Raw genomic sequence first — 19478 nt, 5'->3', positions numbered from 1 at the left:
AGCAGACAATGAGACTGTGTGGTGTGCGTGTGCAGAATTCCACACAACACCAAAGGAAGCTGCTGCCAAAAGATTAAGAAAAAAAGTCCTCCACTTTGTATCCCACCCCCGCTTTCTCCCTCCAGCTCAACTCCATTCACTAGGATGCTCGACTCGTAACAAGAAGCTCCCTCGCGCCCGACATCCGTTGTAAGGTCGAAAACTCAATGAAATTCAAGTCATCTTCTTGACCAAAATTAACGTAAATTCTACAAGCGTTAAGGGAACGTCAAGATATCGCCACACTTCATACAGCAAGAGTTCATTTTTGGGGAACTTTGAGTATTAGGTTTTATTTTATTTTTTATTTAAAAATATTTTTATTTACAGAAGAAATTACAATATTCTAGGCCTCTCTCTTTTCTTCCTCTCTTTCTCTTTCAAAAAAAGTCTGAGCAACTATTCCCCACAATATTTTTCGTTCTCGGACTGCTACACACTTTATTCGAGGACGGAAATCTCGCAGTAAATCGCTTGGACGGCTCGTATATGTGATTGGTTTAACAAGTACCTTTATTCTTCAGTGAGAGATCATGGAGCGCGACTCTACCGAGGGAGGGGCAGAAGATCTGCTCCTGGAAGACAAAGTTTTAAAACTGGCAAGTCTCTGTTCCACTCAACCAACTGCTCAATTATATAAAAATAATGCACCAGTATAATGTGCACTTTTATCTTGACCTGGTGCAATGTACTAGAAGAGATAAAAGTGCCTTGACTGGTGCTATCTCAATTGCAGGTCAGATGTCTTGTACCATTTTTAAAATTCAGGACTATTACTGGGAAGAGTGTGCTACCTATGTCAGTGACATAGACTTAATTGAAACGATTGAACATTGAAAAAAAAGTGCTTAATGTGTTAACATCTTGATTCAAGTCAAACCCTGAATACATTAGGTTACACTAACAAAACAAATTCAAGTAGAAATAGATCTTTAAATATTAAATAATAACAAAAATGATTAAAACAAATTAATATACATAAGGGGTTCCTTTCTGGCTCCTTTCCATTGAGGTTTTCAGTATGCACTTTTTTTTTTTTTTTTAAAGTATATTTTAAGCATGTCTTGATATTGAGAATGAGTGTGTAACATCTGGCTGGAGAATGACCCTGCCGATCTTGTGCAGCTGTGAGAGGTTAGATCTCCCATCATGGGTCAGTGAGTGTGTGGGTCCTCTCTGCCTTCAGTCCTCCCATTCGTCAATGGGAATGGGATTGTGAAACGTCTTTCATTCACACTGAATGGGATCCTGCTCTTGCTTGTCGCTGTTTCGATCATAAAAACTTGTCTTCTACTTGATAAACCTTTTGTAAGATCATTTGAGAACTTGCTGTAAATTGAAACAGGTTTTTAAATGTTACTTGCTATGGTCTCTCCAGTCTAGCTTGATAGTTTCAACAGATGTGATTAATAGAAGTGTATTTGTGAATACTAATTTAACTTTCCACTCTCTTATTAGCGTGCAGGGTCAATTCATAAACATGAACTAGCTGAGGCCATGGAAGTGGAACAGGAAGGACTGGTAGAACATCAGCCTCTGGAGCAGGATGACCTCAACTTTGAGAAATGGAAGCCCAAGCCAAAGCCCAAGAGGACACTGCATGAGAAAATCGATGACGTAAAGACATACCTGTGGAACGCAGAGACTAAGGAGTTTATGGGTCGCTCAGGGAAGAGTTGGAGTGAGTATCAATACTGAGCTGTATATGAATGTACACCAAAAGTTTAAATCATTAAACAAAGGGTACTTGTGTAAGGGTGAGCGAGTGCATCCAAATTTTACTTGGACTGTAAACAAAGTGTTTAATTAGTGATGTTCTTGTCATAGAAGCACGGGCAAGTGAGACCATAGCTTATTGTTTTTGCTCATTATTTTCCATTTTTAGTGGAGTTATTTGTAGCGGGAATGAGTTGAGGGGGTGAGGAGAAGACAAGAGGGGTAGACCTGTGCCTGTTCAGTCTGTTGCCACTGCTAACTCAAGAGAGAAACTGTGTGTGTGTGTTTGTGTGTGTGTGTGTGCGTGTTAGTACACACTGTCACTGTGGGTGCATGTGTGTGTGTGCATGTCCAAACTTAGTGTTTACATAGGTGCACAATAGCTTAGAGACATCTTGACAAAAACAGACTGCCTGGGGAATGGTCCTCAGTGGGAGAGCGAATGTCACAGTCCCTTTGCTGGCCTGGGATAACATTCCAGTTACCCCTACCGTGCTTTCCTCTCCCACTTTCCCAAAGCCCCCTTGACCCCCAGATCTCCTCCAAAAAGCTCTCAGATCCACAGTGCGATCTAACATGTAGTGCAGTGCAAGTGTTTTTTGTCCATTCTCAGAACTTTCTTGGCAGCAGTCATTTCCTAAAGGGGTCCAACGAGTCAGCGATGACAGAACAGCCAATCAATGGTGCTAGCGGGCCATTGCTAAGCGACATACTAAATTCCCACTGGGATGAGTACTCTAAACAGTAATATGAAAATGTCCTGGGGCATAGCATGGAAAAATGTCATTGCACTGATCCCATTTTGCGCCTGTATTGAGTGCAGACATTGTCTTTGTCGCAGTTAAACATATCCTCTCTTTACATGGACATGATATGATGGGGAATGTGCTGTCAAGGTGGTTTAAATAAACAGCCATAGTCTTCCTTAGAACAGGGAGGGGCTGCTGGAGTGCTATGATGTGTGCCCCATGAAAGGAGAGTGCAGAGGCCTCACAATACCAGAATGGGGTGATCAGGCTCCTTGGAGCTGGCCGTGGCTCTGTATGGCTGCAAAAGTTCATCACAATGATGGCAACCGGAGGTTCCTGAGTGAAAGGGCAGCTGGGAGAATTTTCACTAGGCTCAAACAGAAAGGCCTTTGTGGCTGGGGGACTGCAACTAGTCCCTGTGAAATTGTTTGCACAGCAAAAGCCATTTAATTTGAGGACACGTCCCATTTGATCAGCTGTTAATGGACTCTTAATTGAAAATTAAAAGGACAATGGCTACTCTTCATATTTGTCAGGTCTCATATGCTAAGATTCATTAACATTATTTTCCTGAACACCATAACTAAGAGATTAGCCCATTGAGGCTGGATTAGTGATACTTACAATTGTTGTACTATTGAAAGTTTATTTGAATGGTTAATTGAATGGAAACTGCATACATACACTCGCTGAGCACTTTATTAGGGACACCTGTACACCTGCTTATTCATGTGATTATCTAATCAGCCAAACATGTGGCAGCAGTGCAATGCATAAAATCGTGCAGATACGGGTCAGGAGCTTCAATTAATGTTCACATCAATCATCAGAATGGGGATTTTTTTTTATCTCAGTGATTTCGACTGTGGCACGATTTTTGCTAATAGACGGGCTGGTTTGTAACTGCTGATCTCCTGGAAGTCTCTAGAGTTTATTCAGAATGGAGCCAAAAAAAATAAAAATAAAGTGAATGTCAGTTCTGCAGATGGAAATGCCTTGTTGATGAGATAGTTCAACAGAGATTGGAAAGGGCTGTGTTTCCCAAAAGCATTGTAAGCTTAAGTTAATCATAGAGGCCATTGGCGCCAATGGTTCCTACGATCTACTTAGGCTTACGATGCTTTTGGGAAATGCAGCCCAGACTGGTTTGAGCTGAAACAAAGGCTATGGTAACTCAGAAAACCACTCTGTACAATTGTAGTGATAAAAATAGCACTGAAAAAAAAAATAGAATGGGCTACAACAGTAGAAGGACCATAGTGTTCCTAATAAAGTGCTCAGTGAGTGTATGTTTCTGTGTGATATTTAGATTCTTTGAAAATCAGTTATTCTAAAAGGACATTTTTTTATTTATTCACTTTTATTGTCTTTTTTTTAGGCCTTATTCTGCTCTTCTACTCCGCATTATACATTTTCCTGGCAGCCATGTTTGCTGGTTGTATGTGCTGCCTGATGTGGTCAATAAGCCCCTATGCTCCCACCTACAATGACAGGGTGATGCCACCAGGTATATGATTGATCCCCATTTATTTATTTATTTTGTAAATGTTCAAAAGTGTTTGAAAAACAAGTTTTTACAAATTATTTGGTATATTTTGGAAATTATTGAATGTGTGTAATTACATCCCAATACATGAGCTTGCTATTATCATTCTTGCATATTCTTGCTGTTTATAGGTAACAGAAAACAGTACCCCTTACCCCAATATTCTGTTTTCACTGGCAGGTTTGACAATGTCCCCTCATGTAGATGTAGCTCATGGGTTTGACATTGCTTTTAACGCCTCTGACCGTAGCTCATGGAAGAAGTATGCAAAATCACTGGAAGCCTATCTAAAACGTAAGTCCTCTGTGAGAGTTATTGAGTTTGGTCCTACAGTCTTTAAAATGGAAGATACGTTTTCTGTACAATAGGCATAGATTCAAATTGGTCCTGCATCCTCTACCAAATCCTGCTGTCTATAGAAACACTGACAAGGAGGGAAACCCTTTGTGCTCTCATGTGCTGCCAGGGCCCCACTTTTTGTGTTACAGGCTAAGTTGTAGAGGCCAGGCTGGGTATTAGCCATTGTTTGGTTAATTTATGGTCTCCCTCTTTCTCTCCCCCTCCCCCCCCACCCCTTTCCACCCCTTTATTACTGTTTCCCGCCACTGCCATGTCAAGCCTATGACGATGCACTTCAGGAGAGGCGAAACTTTTTTTGCGAAGGAAATAAATATTTCATGCAGGATGACTTGGAGGAGAGTGCTGAGCGAAAGGCATGCCAGTTTAAGAGGTCCTGGCTGGGGGAGTGCTCTGGCCAACATGATCGAGATTTTGGCTACTCAAAAGGAAAACCCTGCATTCTCCTTAAAATGAATCGGGTAAGATTTTATAGTGTGAAATATAGAAAATGGTTGAAAAATTCCCCCAAATGAAAAAACAAAACAGAGCACAAACTTAGCATGAAAGCTCTAGTGCCATCTTGTGTCCATCATGTCCCTCAAGTGTGCAATCTGTAATGTAATGTAATTAGGCCAGTCTTTTGGTTAGCTAGGTAGTATGTTAACTCTTTACATTTTTTTATTTTATTATTATTATTCTGACAGATTCTTGGGTACCTGGCTGGTCAAGGCACTGCAGTAAATGTTTCATGTGGAGTAAAGGTAAAAATTAACCTAACATAATCAGTTTATACTGTATAAGAAGTTATACTATAACTCAATTGTGCACCATGATCAAGCAATATAATAATACACAGTGTTACCCAATTGCATTTGTCATTAAACAATAACGGTCTTAGATCTTTCTCCAATGTTTTTCCAGAAAGGGTCAACTGATATCCTCGGAGAAGTCGAGTTCTTTCCCAAAAATATCTTTAACTTGCATTACTACCCCTACTATGGGAAACTGAGACATGTAAGCGATCATATTCCATATGTTCTTATTAAAATTCCACATTAATTTCACATTTGTGACAATGATGGTAACATTGGGATATTTTTTCACAATTTTAAAAAACAGGTAAACTACTCTTCACCACTGGTGGCTGTGCGCTTCCCTAGAGTCCAGTATGACACCCAACTACATGTTCAATGCAAACTAAATGGCAAGGGCATCATCAACGATTCAGCAACTGACCGTTTCTTGGGTAGCGTGTCTTTCACTTTAGAAGTGGGTGCATAGGATTGCATTAGACATAGAGAAATTGATATTACAAATTCTCAGAATATGTTCTAGTTAATAAAATAGACCAGTGTGCTGTCTTTACCCATTACCCCTCTGATTATGTCTCTGGCAACCAATACATTATTAATGTCAGAGCTGCATTACTACTATACACTTCTTTTTCAAACAAGGAATCTACCAGTAAGTAAAGATCAAGCTGAATATATGCAGTGCATTCATAGATCACCTTTAGTAATGTAACAGTGAGTACCCAGCAAACAGAGACTGACAGGGCTGAAATGCCATTATAGGATACAACGAAAATATGAAAAGACATCAAGATATGAAGGTCAAATAATAGCTATTGAGGCATAATCACTCAAACTTAGTCTACAGTAAGTAGGCAAAACAATTCTCCAGATCAGTATAGACTTTAGAATTAACACGAATTAAATATTTTCAATAAGTTCTTTTGGTATGTCAGATGTGTATATTACATTAATTACATTTTTTTTAATGATTTTTCTCTAAGTTACGGTCTACATTAAATTCCCCCTCTTTTGTACAAATTGACTGCACAAAAAAAACGACAGGAAAGTTTATTTCTGTCTTCTGCCACGAGCCAGTTAGTAACGTACTATCATTTTGGTTGCTCATTTAATGGAATAACAATCGGATGAGGTTTAGAATTAATGATTTATTGTACATTTTGGACTAAATGTGTTTTTTCTTCTTCTTTTGGATGTACAACTAAATTCTGATTCCAGAGACAAATGTATTTTACTGAAGAGTGGGACATAAAGCACTTTTCATCATTTTCACAGAGATTCATAATTAAATACAAGTTGATCCTCTTAATTAGGCAATCATGCAACCAATACTGTACTTCATTAAAACTTAATGAAATATTTCAGAGAATTCATCTTCTCTATAGAGTGAAAATATCTGTTCAGTTACCTGTAAGAAGGATTTCAACAGTATTATTTATTAATTGTATTTGAATATGTTGTCACGGTACAAACATTTACAGAGTGTAATGGTGAGATGGAAATTGGTAACTGCACATCTTTGTTACTAAGTAAATACAATGCAATATCCAATGGCTGACAAAGATTTGCTATCTCATGTTTTTAAAAACACTCATGTTCTAGCATAAACAATAAAGATGGATGAGAATTAACGGAATAAACCTTTCTGCTCAGTTTTCCATTCCATTTAAATTAGATGTACATAATTTAAACAGAAAAGTCACCACTATACTACATTCCATGCAAAGTGTGTTTTAGACAATACAGATATTACAGTAATATGCACACCTAAGTGAGAAGCTTCAAGAGAGGCACAATTTTGGTGACTTTTGTCATCTGTAACTTTTATAGCAGCAGCCTTGTTCCAATGTCCATCAGCACAAGACAGGAGTTTACAAGTCATGTGAACAGTGCTGTTTGCTGATGTTTAACAAAGCCGGTTCTTAGATAAAAACAATACATATTCTACTTGGAAAACTTCTCCACTCCAAAAACACAGATTATAAAAGGGAAAGTGAGAGAGAAAACATAACACAATTGAACAAAAACAGAAAATACATTTTATTGAAATGTTTTCCACTTTGAACCAAAATTCTTAACCTGACAGAAAGTTCCTATAAAAGGAACAAAGTGCAACTAAAATGCAATAATCTGTGTTTACTTGTTTGGGGAGTAGACTAAATCTACTGTAAACTATAGCTTTGTTCTTAGAAACTGTATTTGAACATTGTATGCATGCATCCAGACTAAATCTACAAATCCATGTAGGGTTTTGTGGCTATCAGGAATGTTATACCACTTCCAAATGAGAGAGGATCTAAAGAAAAAAAAATGTTGGTAAATGTCACTAAAATAGTGTCCCTTTATAATACAATGTGCTAGGAGCAAGACATAGTGCAACTTATCATTAGCTCTGATTGATTAAGAAATGTGCCAGGAAACTCTTCATCCCATATTTCAGCAACAATCTGATCTACAAGAGTACATTTTAAGAACTAACAGCGTATACAGTCAATGTTTAATAAACTCAAACATGAGATTCCCAAGTCTTAAATTTACCAATCATTCTTGATGCAATATTTACACACGACCGGTCACATCAACCAGAATTTTGAGCATCCTTACAGTGAGAAAATATACCAGCTCCCACAAAGAGGATTCCCCATGCATTTAACATACAGTGTAATGCCAGTGGTTATTTGAATGGCCTGTTTACATGATCGGAATCATGCCTGTAGACATTGCTTCGGAGTGTGATTAAGCAGAAATATCCATTAAAAAAGGTTAAATTGTATACAGGAAATTATTTGAGCTCAGAGATATAATTGTTCAATGTGTAGACAGCAATCAAACATGTTAGAATTTAGTGTCATTAACAGTAAGCACTGGCAGGTGAGGAATGTCTTGCAGCAGAAAAGAGGAAGCCAACAGGAGAGACAAATATGGCAAAGGACAAGCCAGGGTTAGAAGAGGCAATGGCAGCAGCCTGGGAGTTATACAGACTGGTAACCAGTGTGACACTTTCTCCGGCCAATCAGGTAAGAGATAAGCACTAGGATGATTAGGAAGCTAAGAGCCACACCCACAGCAATGGGCACGAGAAAACTCAAATCAGAATCCAGAAAGCACTCCTCCGCTGGGAGAAAGGGGAGAGAAAAAGGGATGGTGAGCAACTATTGGGGGGGGGGGGGGGGGAGATAAATTGTACAGTGAGACACTCAAAGCAGTGATATAATTTAGGCCTAGCACATTGAAATCGTAAGACCTAACACACTCAGAACAGGACACAACAATTTGCACCGATCAAATTAGAATAATGTATTAAGAGCATACAGGCCAACATTATCACTGGTACATAGTGTATTGACAAGGGAAATATTGGTTATTCAAACAATATTTAAGTAGTTAAATCCTTTCAAAAATCATGTGCACATAAACCAAATGAGTTTAACAAATTTTGCAAGATTGTCCAGCACTTTCTGGTAATTAGAAAAGTGACAATTTCAACAATTAATTTTTTGTATTATTATTATTATAGCTAATCAAATTGCTCGTAGCCAGTGGTTTGACTTCTCTTTCTTCCAATCAGATAGGCCAATAACACAATAACAACAAGGACAGCCAGGGCAATTCCGACAGCTATAGGTACAATGAAGTTATCAGGCTCATCTGCAAGGCAATCCTCAGCTGAAAATAAAGAAAATGAGTGAGGGAACACAAGAGAAAACTAAAAGGGGAAAATGTATCATACAATTAATTCTATACATGAAACCTAACTGGGACAAAATACAATAAAACTGTATTAACAACTCTAAACAACTTCATGGTAATTTCTGCAAAGGACTGAAAAGATGGCACACACTAGTTCAATGTATACACAATCATCTTCATTTATTGCAGCTAAAAGCCCATTAAAAGGTTGACAAAGCAGTCTTTTCATTTGCAAAACAAATCGTATTAAACACATCAAGTTTTAGGGCAGTCAGAAAAAGTCCCTTTACACAAATCAAGTCTGCATTCAGAAAACATCTTAAAAATCCAACTTCATTGAGCAAGTTATATTTTGTAACTGATTGGAGGGCAAGCAAAGTAATTTCAATAAGCAAGGCACACATATACCAGTAACCTGTCTTGAGAATGAAATGTCTTGGTTCTAGTGCAGAGGAAAAAAATAACAAACTTACAACAGATTCTGTGCAGGTATTGCATAGCCTAAATTAGAAGTGCATGAACAGTGAAAAACAAAAAAATAAATAAAACTGAAGCAGTGACAATAATCAGGCAAAAATGCAATTTGTGATAAGAATATCAAGGACCACAAGAAAAGCAAAGAATATTACTCTGAAAAGCCAAACCAATCCAATCCATGTAACATGAAAAAAAACAAACTTGCATATGCATTCAAAATTATTCAAGCCACTACAACTCTAGACAAGAGGGTTCAAAGAGATGAAAAATTCCTCATTTAGCAAATACAACTTCACAGTTTGCGATAAGCAGCATGTATAATTCAGACTACAATAGTTATCTGGAAGTTAATGAGTACGGATATGATCCATTCTTAATCTGTAGTATTCCCTTTAAAAACTAAACAAAAGGGGTTCCCAAATACCCCATCTAAAGTATTCAGTAACAGGATTTAAATGCTTGAAAGCATTTCTTTGCTTTGCAGGCAGTCAAAAATACCACTGCACTTCTATGTCAGTCTGCTTTTCTGAAATGCTTGGGAGCATTTAAAGTAGTAATCATTCATTTTCTTGTTCTAGAATTTCAAGGGCTGTCACTGGTTGGCCAGCATGTTTAGAGGTTCTCTCTGTAGCAATTTCACCACACAGCAGCTATGAACATAGGCCTGCTTACATAATACAAAACCACCTGATCTCAATAAATGTGAGGTGTGATCATCCCTGTCCCATCACTATAGTACAGAGTAACAAACTCGGAGATTACTTAATATTTAACCTAAACACTGCAAAACAAGCAAATACAAAACAATTGTAGTTTTGACCAGTCTCCGACACAATTTGTATGCAAGATATCGAATGAGCATGAATTAAAGAAAACAAAAAAAAAATTAAAAAAGGAAGCAAGTGCAGGGTCTGATGCAGAGCAGTGTGAACAATTGAATGGTCTCAATGACCTAGGGTTATGGAAAGAAATTGTATTTTTGTTTTAAGTCATTAATAGTATAATGGTACAAAGACCGATGACTGTAGCACTAATTTGCATTAAAGAGCACCGATAACAATTACTGGCTCAAAGGCCCCCAAAAAAAGGAAAGACCATGCACTTCTCAAAACAAAACGGTGAAAGCAACAAACACATGACAAAAACAGGAGTATTGGGAATAGGGAGTCCTGGTCCTGGAATGCCACTGTATATTCAGATTTTAAATGTTTTGCAGTTTAAGGGTTGGTGGATTTATTGACCACACAAGGACAAAATAACTTTACTTTTGTGGCCACAAATCAGTTGCCAATAGAGACTGCACAAATACAAAAAATGATCTTCAATGGTCCAGGAACAGGTTGTGTCCCTTGAAACACTTGATTGTGATTTTGGTGCATTACAGCGTCTGATATCCAACATAGGTCCTTCGTCGACCAATCACGTATGCAATCACAACAATGAAAATCAAACCGGCCAGAGAGGCACCAACAATGATTGGGATTAATAGGCTGGTGTCATCCATTGAACATTCATGGGCTGCAGACAGAGAGAACATTAATGAACATAAGCGGCTGACATCTTCTCAACATTAGCACCACTGCAGATATCCTGCTAAAATTTAACAGATATAAACTAGAAACACGCAATCTGATAAGACTGGGCCATTTCTTTAAGTCTTCACATTTTTGATAGTACAATAACGTAGGGAGCTTTTATAAAAAAAACAAAAAAAAAAAAACAATTCTCTCAAAACTATGGACACGCTTTCAAGATTCTTTAGGGAATTATCATTTGCTCTCCCTCAAGTTTACAATCAAACATGTTGTGCATTAACTGTGCAGGCTTTTCCAGTATGCCATATAATGACAGTGTTTGTGCTGCTGCTCTTATTATTATTATTATTATTATGATGATGACGACGACGACGACGACGACTACTACTACTGTTTTTATTAAACTTTTTAAAATTATCATTTTATAAGTTCATTTTCTCAGTATTAGTAGCCCAACTTCACAGTCTCCAATTACAGATTAAATTATTAGCATTAATATTGTTATTATTCTTAAGGATAACAAAAGTATAGCAATTTCAATAAAGGCTGTGAGCCAGCGTTTTCTTATAAATTATTTCGAATATTAGGCTATGCATCTATTTAAAAAATTTTGCACAGCGTTTCTTATTGTGCAGTATTCCACATGTATTTGAATCACAGTACCTTGTGTTATATGATCCAGGCATTAATCCAAGGATTATATAAAAAAATAAAGTACAAAGAGTAGTTGGCTTCAGGAGTCCGTTTGGAATATACTTGTTGCAAAATACATGAGCAAATATAAATTGGATGTATATTTATGCAACAGCGCTCTATACTCCTCTCACTCGCATAAAAACAGATTATATACACTCAATGCATTAACACCATGGAAAGAACATAATGAAACAGTTATGCCAAATTAGGTAAATAAATACTTTTATGTGTTCAATATATCAATCTGTAGCACTAACAGCTGGGCAGGAGACTAGTTGGTATAAATATTTGCAGACAAGAAACCGTGCCGACTAATGTACAGGGGTGATATGGTTTTTCCTTTTTACTTACTCGGTGTATGGACCTCTCATCTGAAGTTTGTCTCGCAAAATTGTCAAGTATTTTGTGTGAACGTGTCTTTAGCGTGGGCCAAAAGGGGAACTCTGGAGAAAACCATAAGGCTAGTATAACTAATCTCCTTCACATCTCTGTTGGGTGTAATCAACTGGTGACCTTTTCTCTCTAATAAAGAGACTGTATAAAGCAACTTTATTTTCACTAATTAAGTGCCTGAAAGATTGACACCCAGAACTATATACACTGCCCCTGATTTGTAGCTTTAAACTGATTTATCGGTGTATGCATTTATAGTTGATTTTATGCACTTAATGTCACTGCACTTGAATTTCCTCTTAAAAGGTGATGTAACTGTCAAAATAAATTCTACTATCCCAGTTTGTTCATTGACAACTATAAGCAAGCCATTCGTTGGCTTACCTAATCCAAAAGCATAAACAAAGCCCAACCTATAGCATGACTTTGGGCATGGCTACTTGTTAATCCAGGGGAATAAGAACATCCATGGCAGACATGTACAGAGTAAAATTTCAAAGCCTTGCTAAAAAGACAGTAAAACCAGAGTGAACACTTGTCTCATTTACAAGGTGGAGGAAACATACCACCAATGAGGAGATCACTCTGAGAAACGAGAGCGACAAAAACGAGATTGCCGTGCAAATCGAGAATACTCCACCACCTTTCCCGGACAACAACAGCGATCTTGACTAGGGCATTAAAATGGTCAGAAATAGCACTGTCATTATGCTTACTAGTTACCAGAAGAAACATCCTACCTCGGACTGGATGCCTGGCACCACACACCCCGCTATCCAGCGAGGTTATTGAATTGGGCCTTGTTATTGTGGTCTTGTTTATTAAAAGGTTTAACATTCATCACCTTTTTAGTATGGCCTATTTGCTCATAGGGAATCAGAATACGAAAGGGCATGAGGAGTCTAAAGGGAGTTGGCAAAGGTTTATTTTTGTAATTCAGTTTTGTGCCAGTAGCGGTGAAGAAATTACACTTCACCGTTAAATTATTTCAATAATCTATCTTTGTCTATCTACAATAAATGTCCATGGGAATTTTTAATTTCTTTCTTTCTAAAAGCTTAATTTGGCCAATGGTAACATACATCTTAGAAGCCGTGAGATGCATTAGATGTAGTGGTGTCAGAGAAATGCAGCCAGATTACAGCACTAAAGAACGTAGTCCAATTATAAATCAATACAAGGAATTTTAAAGTTAAGGCAGTAGTAGGTAATTAAATAATTCACTTCAGTTGGCCATTATCGAACTCAATCCGAATTAACACATTTAGTAGAATCGGCTGGTTTTAAAAAATGGTGGCCATTCAGATAAGCTCTGCTTTGTGTTGCCACAAGCACAGAAATGTGTCAGGACCTAAAACGGCTCTACACATTTATATATTATATTTTTGTTCTTGGTTTTGTTTATGGCTTCCTTGTGGAATATTCACCCCCACTTCGGATTATATTCTTTACAACAACTTACCTTTTATAGCATTATATGTTGCATTACAAAGTTTGACAAATACATACCTGTGCTAAACATGTCCTTCTGGACTGCAAAAGGCTGCACTTGTAGCTCAAATGTGTTGATGGTAAGCTTGTCTGAAATGTTGTAACTCTGCTCTTTCTTGCACATGTAGGAGCTGCCAACAGATGCCTCCCAGAGAGTCAGATTAGTATTGGATTCATTGAAAATGCCTTCTGTTGGGGTCACACAAATAAGGACCAAAAATTATTAGAGAAGAGAATGGATAGAGAAGAGGAATTATCATAAGATGGTTTCTCATGCTGAAAACAGCTTACCATTTCCAAGATCAAGAGAGAACATCAAAGCATGCAGGTGGAATGTTTGTGAAACCTGTAAGATACAAAACATGGCAAATATAGTCAGATGACAAAGATCTGCCAATCAAGAACATTTACTGCCATTTTGACTCAAATATCCCATTGGTTGAAATCCACTCTTAAAACTTACATTTGTGAAAATAAACTGAACTGTGATTTTTTCCGACTTCAGCATAAGAGAAGAATTATAATCACCACTTCCACAGGTTCCACTTGCTGTGGTTACATTAGGGTCAAGATTAATAGTCTGAAGGCTGGCATTCTACACAATAAGAAAAAAAAAATAAAATTGTTATACAAATGCAAGAACAACTTAAATTTGCAGAGCAAAAATTACAACTTCCAATTTTTGCATTCTTCTAAAAGAAAACACATCCAAACCTTTTTTCATACATACCACACTTGTTTTGAAGCTGAACTGGAGGCCCATCTTTGCCAAAAGACAGGCTGAGGAATTGGCGAAATGCCTGACACTGTAGTTTCCAACAGTTGGGTTGAGGACTGGAGTCGTCGTCGGGGCTGTTGTAACATTAGTGTGCTCAGTAGTTGGCGCTTCAGTGGTAGAATTGGTCGTATTGTGAATGCTGGTAGTTGGCGCTTCAGTGGTAGAATTGGTCGTATTGTGAATGCTGGTAGTTGGCGCTTCAGTGGTAGAATTGGTCGTAATGTGAATGCTGGTAGTTGGCGCTTCAGTGGTAGAATTGGTCGTATTGTGAATGCTGGTAGTTGGCGCTTCAGTGGTAGAATTGGTCGTATTGTGAATGCTGGTAGTTGGCGCTTCAGTGGTAGAATTGGTCGTATTGTGAATGCTGGTAGTTGGCGCTTCAGTGGTAGAATTGGTCGTATTGTGAATGCTGGTAGTTGGCGCTTCAGAGGTAGAATTGGTTGTATTGTGAGATGAAGTAGTTGGAGCTCCTGTTGTTCTACTAGTATGAACAGAGTGAGTTGGAGAACCAGTTATGACTGGGGAGACTTCGCTAGTAGAGAAAGTTGTTTTCCGAGCATACACAATACCTAGGCAGGGAGGAAGCAGAATGTTATAGACAAATGCATCCATTTTATCATGCCTCACAACCTGTGGGGTTTCCATTTAGATGAAGAGTTAGAAACATCTGCCTTTTTAACTTTAAAAACATAATCCATAGCAAGGAATGAGGTTGCAAGGACTTCTCAAACTTTGAAATTGAGGTCTGATGAATGATATTTCCACTATTCAAACTTAATTATATCACTATGAAACAATGCATAACAACATCATCCTTTATGAATGACATCTTGATTTGTTATTGAACCAAAAGTGAACAATAACACAGTCTGTAAACCACCGGCACGCAAAAGGATATAAAAACAGCAATCAAAGCACATTACAGGAGCATTGACTTCCAGACTGACTGGCAGGCTTGTAACAGCAAACTAATGCCCTGTATTACTGAATTTTACATTTACATTTGCAGACGTTTTTATCCAAAGCGACTTACAGTGCACTTATTACAGGGACAATCCCCCCAGAGCAACCTGGAGTTAAGTGCCTTGCTCAAGGGCCCAACAGTGGCATCTTGGTGGTGCTGGGGCTTGAACCCCCGACCTTCTGGTCAGTAACCCTGAGCCTCTACCACTGAGCCACCACTGCCCCTGTTGAACTTGTCTGAGATTTGACGGTCTACTGTCTAAGGTGAACAGTAGTTTAATGAAATTATTAACCTGGTGTGCTCAGCAAAGAGTGTCTTCATAAACAAACCCTATCACATGATTATGAATGAGGGTGTCAGACACACCCATGGAACAAGCCATTCAAGATCACATGTTTCTGTATTTAAAATGTCAACTGAGAAACGATCAATCTATGGCAATGTACGTCATTAAACCATGGTTTAATTAAACAAAAACACCAATGTAATGATACAGTTTACGCTCATATATACAAACATAACACACCATTCTGTCACAATTTATTAAGAATTGACAAATATCAGACGGGTTTACTGGCTTTATTGCGGTCCTACCTAGCATGCATTTCAAGACCTAGTGCACCAACCTAGACTGCATAAATGGTGTTTTGATGCCCACAAATGCTCTCTAGGTAGGCAGCTTACTGGGTTTCGAGGCAAGGGCAAAGTCTATGCCCATGTGAATTTTGAAATTTAAAATGTCTTTGAGCATGTTAATCATGTTTTGTTTTAACTTAAACCCGCAAACGCTAGTTTGCTAAGAATCTACCAAGCAAACATAGTTGTATGATGACGCTCCCGCTAAAATTTATATATAATGGATGTATATCGTTTCACAGAACTTTGAAAATGCATTGATGCATTTAAACAACTTAAAGGGAGTAAAATATTTTTCCCACAAGTAGACACTCTGATTACCTAACGCGTCTTTACTGGCCTAGGTACCGATTAATGCTAAAGCTAACGTGTTCCTGTGGGCCTACGCAAACCCCCTAAAATATATTGAACTCTTTGCAACATGAAGCCCTCTATAACATGACACTTAACAACATGGTTGTACATACCACTCAGCAGAATCAAGAACATAGTCAAACAACCGCGGAAAGCCATGGTGACGAGTGGGTGGTTTCTCTGAGCAGGCAGACCGGATCAGCAGCACTATAAGCTCGACCTTAATAAACCTGCGCTCATATAAGTCATATGACAGGCCAGAACTCTCCTCCTCCTGCACATGTATGGAAGCATATGAGTAGCAATATTCAATTTGACATTTAATATGCAAAATGACAATGCAATATGTAAAATGGCAATGCATTCTGTATTTAAATTTACATTTTACATTACCATTCTAGCAACGTTTGGTGCAAAATGAAAATGAAATTACATAATTTACATTTGCCATTTCATACACTCGTTTTAATATGCATTATTGAAACGCTTTATAAGTTGCAAAATTAAAATGAAAATGTATTACAGAAATGATTAGATATGTGTAACATGTTCAAGCAAAAACTGTGGCAAAATGATCATTCAAATGTTATTTTTCTTAATTGCATTTACACTCACAGTCAAGACACTTGCGATTGATTTTTCATTAAATATCCCGCAATGACTGTAGCAAAATTCAATGTGCACATTGAAAATGCATTCCGAGCCGATCACGCCCCTGCCCCGCCCCCTCCCGCCCTGTCAATCACTGCATCAAGGCGGGGCTCGGCAACAGGTAAACATAACATGTTATGGCTATGTTACGTGTTTTGAGCTTACAGTCTATGGTTTTGAGGTGTTGGAAAAATGGCGGCGGCAGAGCTAATACGAGCGTTAAATTCACTAGCAGATGAAGTGGAGCGTGAACAGAGAAACGGTAGTATTTCCGAAGATTATTACGAGTATGTTGGTGATAGAACCAGTACGTTGTTGGAACGTCTGGGAGAATTTTCTGCCTTATCAGGCGCCGACACCCGTTTGGCTGCTGACCTCTTAAAGGTGGTGGAAGAACAATTGATGGACACCATTTCTATCCCATATGTACAGTTGCAATCAAAATTATTCAACCCCATGGCCTGCAGGTCATTTTACTACCAAGAACACAATTTTATGAAAAAAATTCAACAAAGGCATCAGTAAACTATTATAGAAAGTTTATTAATACACATTTGAGTGATTTTGAGAACGTAAAGCAGAATAATTTATTCTTTATAACCTCTTTACAAACGCTGCCTGTAAGTGCTTAGAAGCATCTGTCACCTCTCTACTGCAATCTTGGCCCATTTCTTGCTTGAAAAAGCTTCCAGATCACTGATAATCTTTGGCATTCACATTATCCCCGCTTTCTTCAAATTCCACCAAAACTTTTCAATGAGATTTAAATCTGAATAATAATAACGTTACTACATATAAAAAACAAAACTGCCTTTTTTTAAATTAAAATTCCCATGGCAGAATTCGGGAGTAAACACAGAGATAATGGCCTTGAGGCATTTGTATAAAATCATTAAAATATATTTAAGTTGTTGTTTACTTCAGTCCACACTGCTGCATTCGTCGATGTACCGTCCATCGACTAACTCCATACAAGGCCGCGATATCTTTAACTTTTAACCCATAGATACCCCTCTATGGCCTCGCCAGGGATCTCCACGGCTGCTGGTCTCCCCACTCCCCTAGGCCTCTCCGAGTACAATTGTTCTTCCACCACCTTTAAGAGGTCAGCAGCCAAACGGGTGGTGGCGCCTGATAAGGCAGAAAATTCTCCCAGACGTTCCAACAACGTACTGGTTCTATCACCAACATACTCGTAATAATCTTCGGAAATACTACCGTTTCTCTGTTCACGCTCCACTTCATCTGCTAGTGAATTTAACGCTCGTATTAGCTCTGCCGCCGCCATTTTTCCAACACCTCAAAACCATAGACTGTAAGCTCAAAACACGTAACATAGCCATAACATGTTATGTTTACCTGTTGCCGAGCCCCGCCTTGATGCAGTGATTGACAGGGCGGGAGGGGGCGGGGCAGGGGCGTGATCGGCTCGGAATGCATTTTCAATGTGCACATTGAATTTTGCTACAGTCATTGCGGGACATTTAATGAAAAACAATCGCAAGTGTTTTGACTGTGAGTGTAAATGCAATTAAGAAAAATAACATTTGAATGATCTTTTTGCCACAGTTTTTGCTTGAACATGTTACACATATCTAATCATTTCTGTAATACATTTTCATTTTAATTTTGCAACTTATAAAGCGTTTCAATAATGCATATTAAAACGAGTGTATGAAATGGCAAATGTAAATTATGTAATTTCATTTTCATTTTGCACCAAACGTTGCTAGAATGGTAATGTAAAATGTAAATTTAAATACAGAATGCATTGCCATTTTACATATTGCATTGTCATTTTGCATATTACATTTCAAATTGAATATTGCTACTCATATGCTTCCATATCACATGTGCCTGTCGTCGAGTTGAGACAGTTAATTTGCTGATCAAACCTGGCTGTAATTAAATCAGCCCCACAAGTGCTTTTATTCCTCTATTAGTGCGCAATTAATAAGAGGCATCTCAGTTGGCTCTCAGTTCAAAATCACAGTTCTCACAAGAAAGGAGTCATTGAGGTGTGGTTGTGAAATGCAGTTTTTATAAGCACATCAAGACTATTATTAAAACCTCAGTAGATCTGACAATGTTGATTCCTACCACATAGGTGCATAGAGCCAGTGTTTGGTGTAATCCTATTTGTTACTGTAATCTAATTACTTTTTTAGTAAAAAAAAAAAAAAAAAGGGGGAAAGTAGTGCATTACATTTTTAATACTTGTAATCAGATAGCAGTTACTGCCTTTCATTTAATATAATAATACTTATACTTCATATTTAATTAATTAAATTAATAATATTAGTAATATAATTACTTTTAAGTACATTATTAAAGTCTTTTTGTAATATATTATTTATGTTGAATACATGAATTATGGACCCGTAATGAGTTGTGAAGGAGAAATTAGGTGCTGAGTGAATGACTTGTGTGTAACAATAAACAAAAAATAAATATAGACATTATTTTGAATATGTTGAGCAGAAAAGTGTTTTAGAAAGTAACTGTTCGTAAAATACGATTCAGATTCTTTATTCTGCCTTCCTCGCAGTCACTCTTCAATCAGGAGATTAATTCACCGGTGGGAAGAAATACACGGACACATAATGTCACAA

At 37.8% G+C, this 19478-nt stretch overlaps 2 protein-coding genes across 3 annotated transcripts; one reads left to right on the top strand and one right to left on the bottom strand.

Moving 5' to 3' along the window:
* Window positions 1-145: 145 nt before the first annotated feature.
* LOC127659772 (protein ATP1B4-like) lies at window positions 146-6850 on the top strand. The gene is made up of 8 exons (XM_052149727.1): window positions 146-638; window positions 1498-1720; window positions 3883-4011; window positions 4231-4344; window positions 4669-4868; window positions 5094-5150; window positions 5311-5403; window positions 5509-6850. Exons 1-8 carry the CDS (start codon window positions 573-575, stop codon window positions 5668-5670), a joined length of 1044 nt encoding a protein of 347 aa, XP_052005687.1. The 5' UTR covers window positions 146-572; the 3' UTR covers window positions 5671-6850.
* A 1532-nt stretch (window positions 6851-8382) lies between these two features.
* LOC127659771 (lysosome-associated membrane glycoprotein 2-like) lies at window positions 8383-17112 on the bottom strand. 2 transcript variants are annotated; one of them, XM_052149724.1, is made up of 7 exons: window positions 16831-17112; window positions 16329-16489; window positions 14214-14830; window positions 13947-14078; window positions 13775-13829; window positions 13502-13672; window positions 8383-8867 (listed from the first exon to the last, which is right to left on the bottom strand). In XM_052149724.1, the coding sequence occupies exons 2-7, from the start codon at window positions 16372-16374 to the stop codon at window positions 8719-8721; spliced, it is 1170 nt and encodes a 389-aa protein (XP_052005684.1). In that variant the 5' UTR covers window positions 16375-16489; window positions 16831-17112; the 3' UTR covers window positions 8383-8718. The 2 variants fall into 2 exon arrangements, with proteins under 2 accessions (XP_052005684.1, XP_052005686.1); XM_052149726.1 differs by lacking the exon at window positions 8383-8867 and adding an exon at window positions 8895-10886 and having other exon boundaries at window positions 16831-17102.
* Window positions 17113-19478: the final 2366 nt, after the last annotated feature.

This window comes from Xyrauchen texanus, chromosome 19 (assembly GCF_025860055.1).
Source record: "Xyrauchen texanus isolate HMW12.3.18 chromosome 19, RBS_HiC_50CHRs, whole genome shotgun sequence".
Taxonomy (NCBI): Eukaryota; Metazoa; Chordata; class Actinopteri; order Cypriniformes; family Catostomidae; genus Xyrauchen; species Xyrauchen texanus.
The sequence above is the reverse complement of the archived record's forward strand: the minus strand, read 5'-3'. Positions and strand labels throughout refer to the sequence as shown.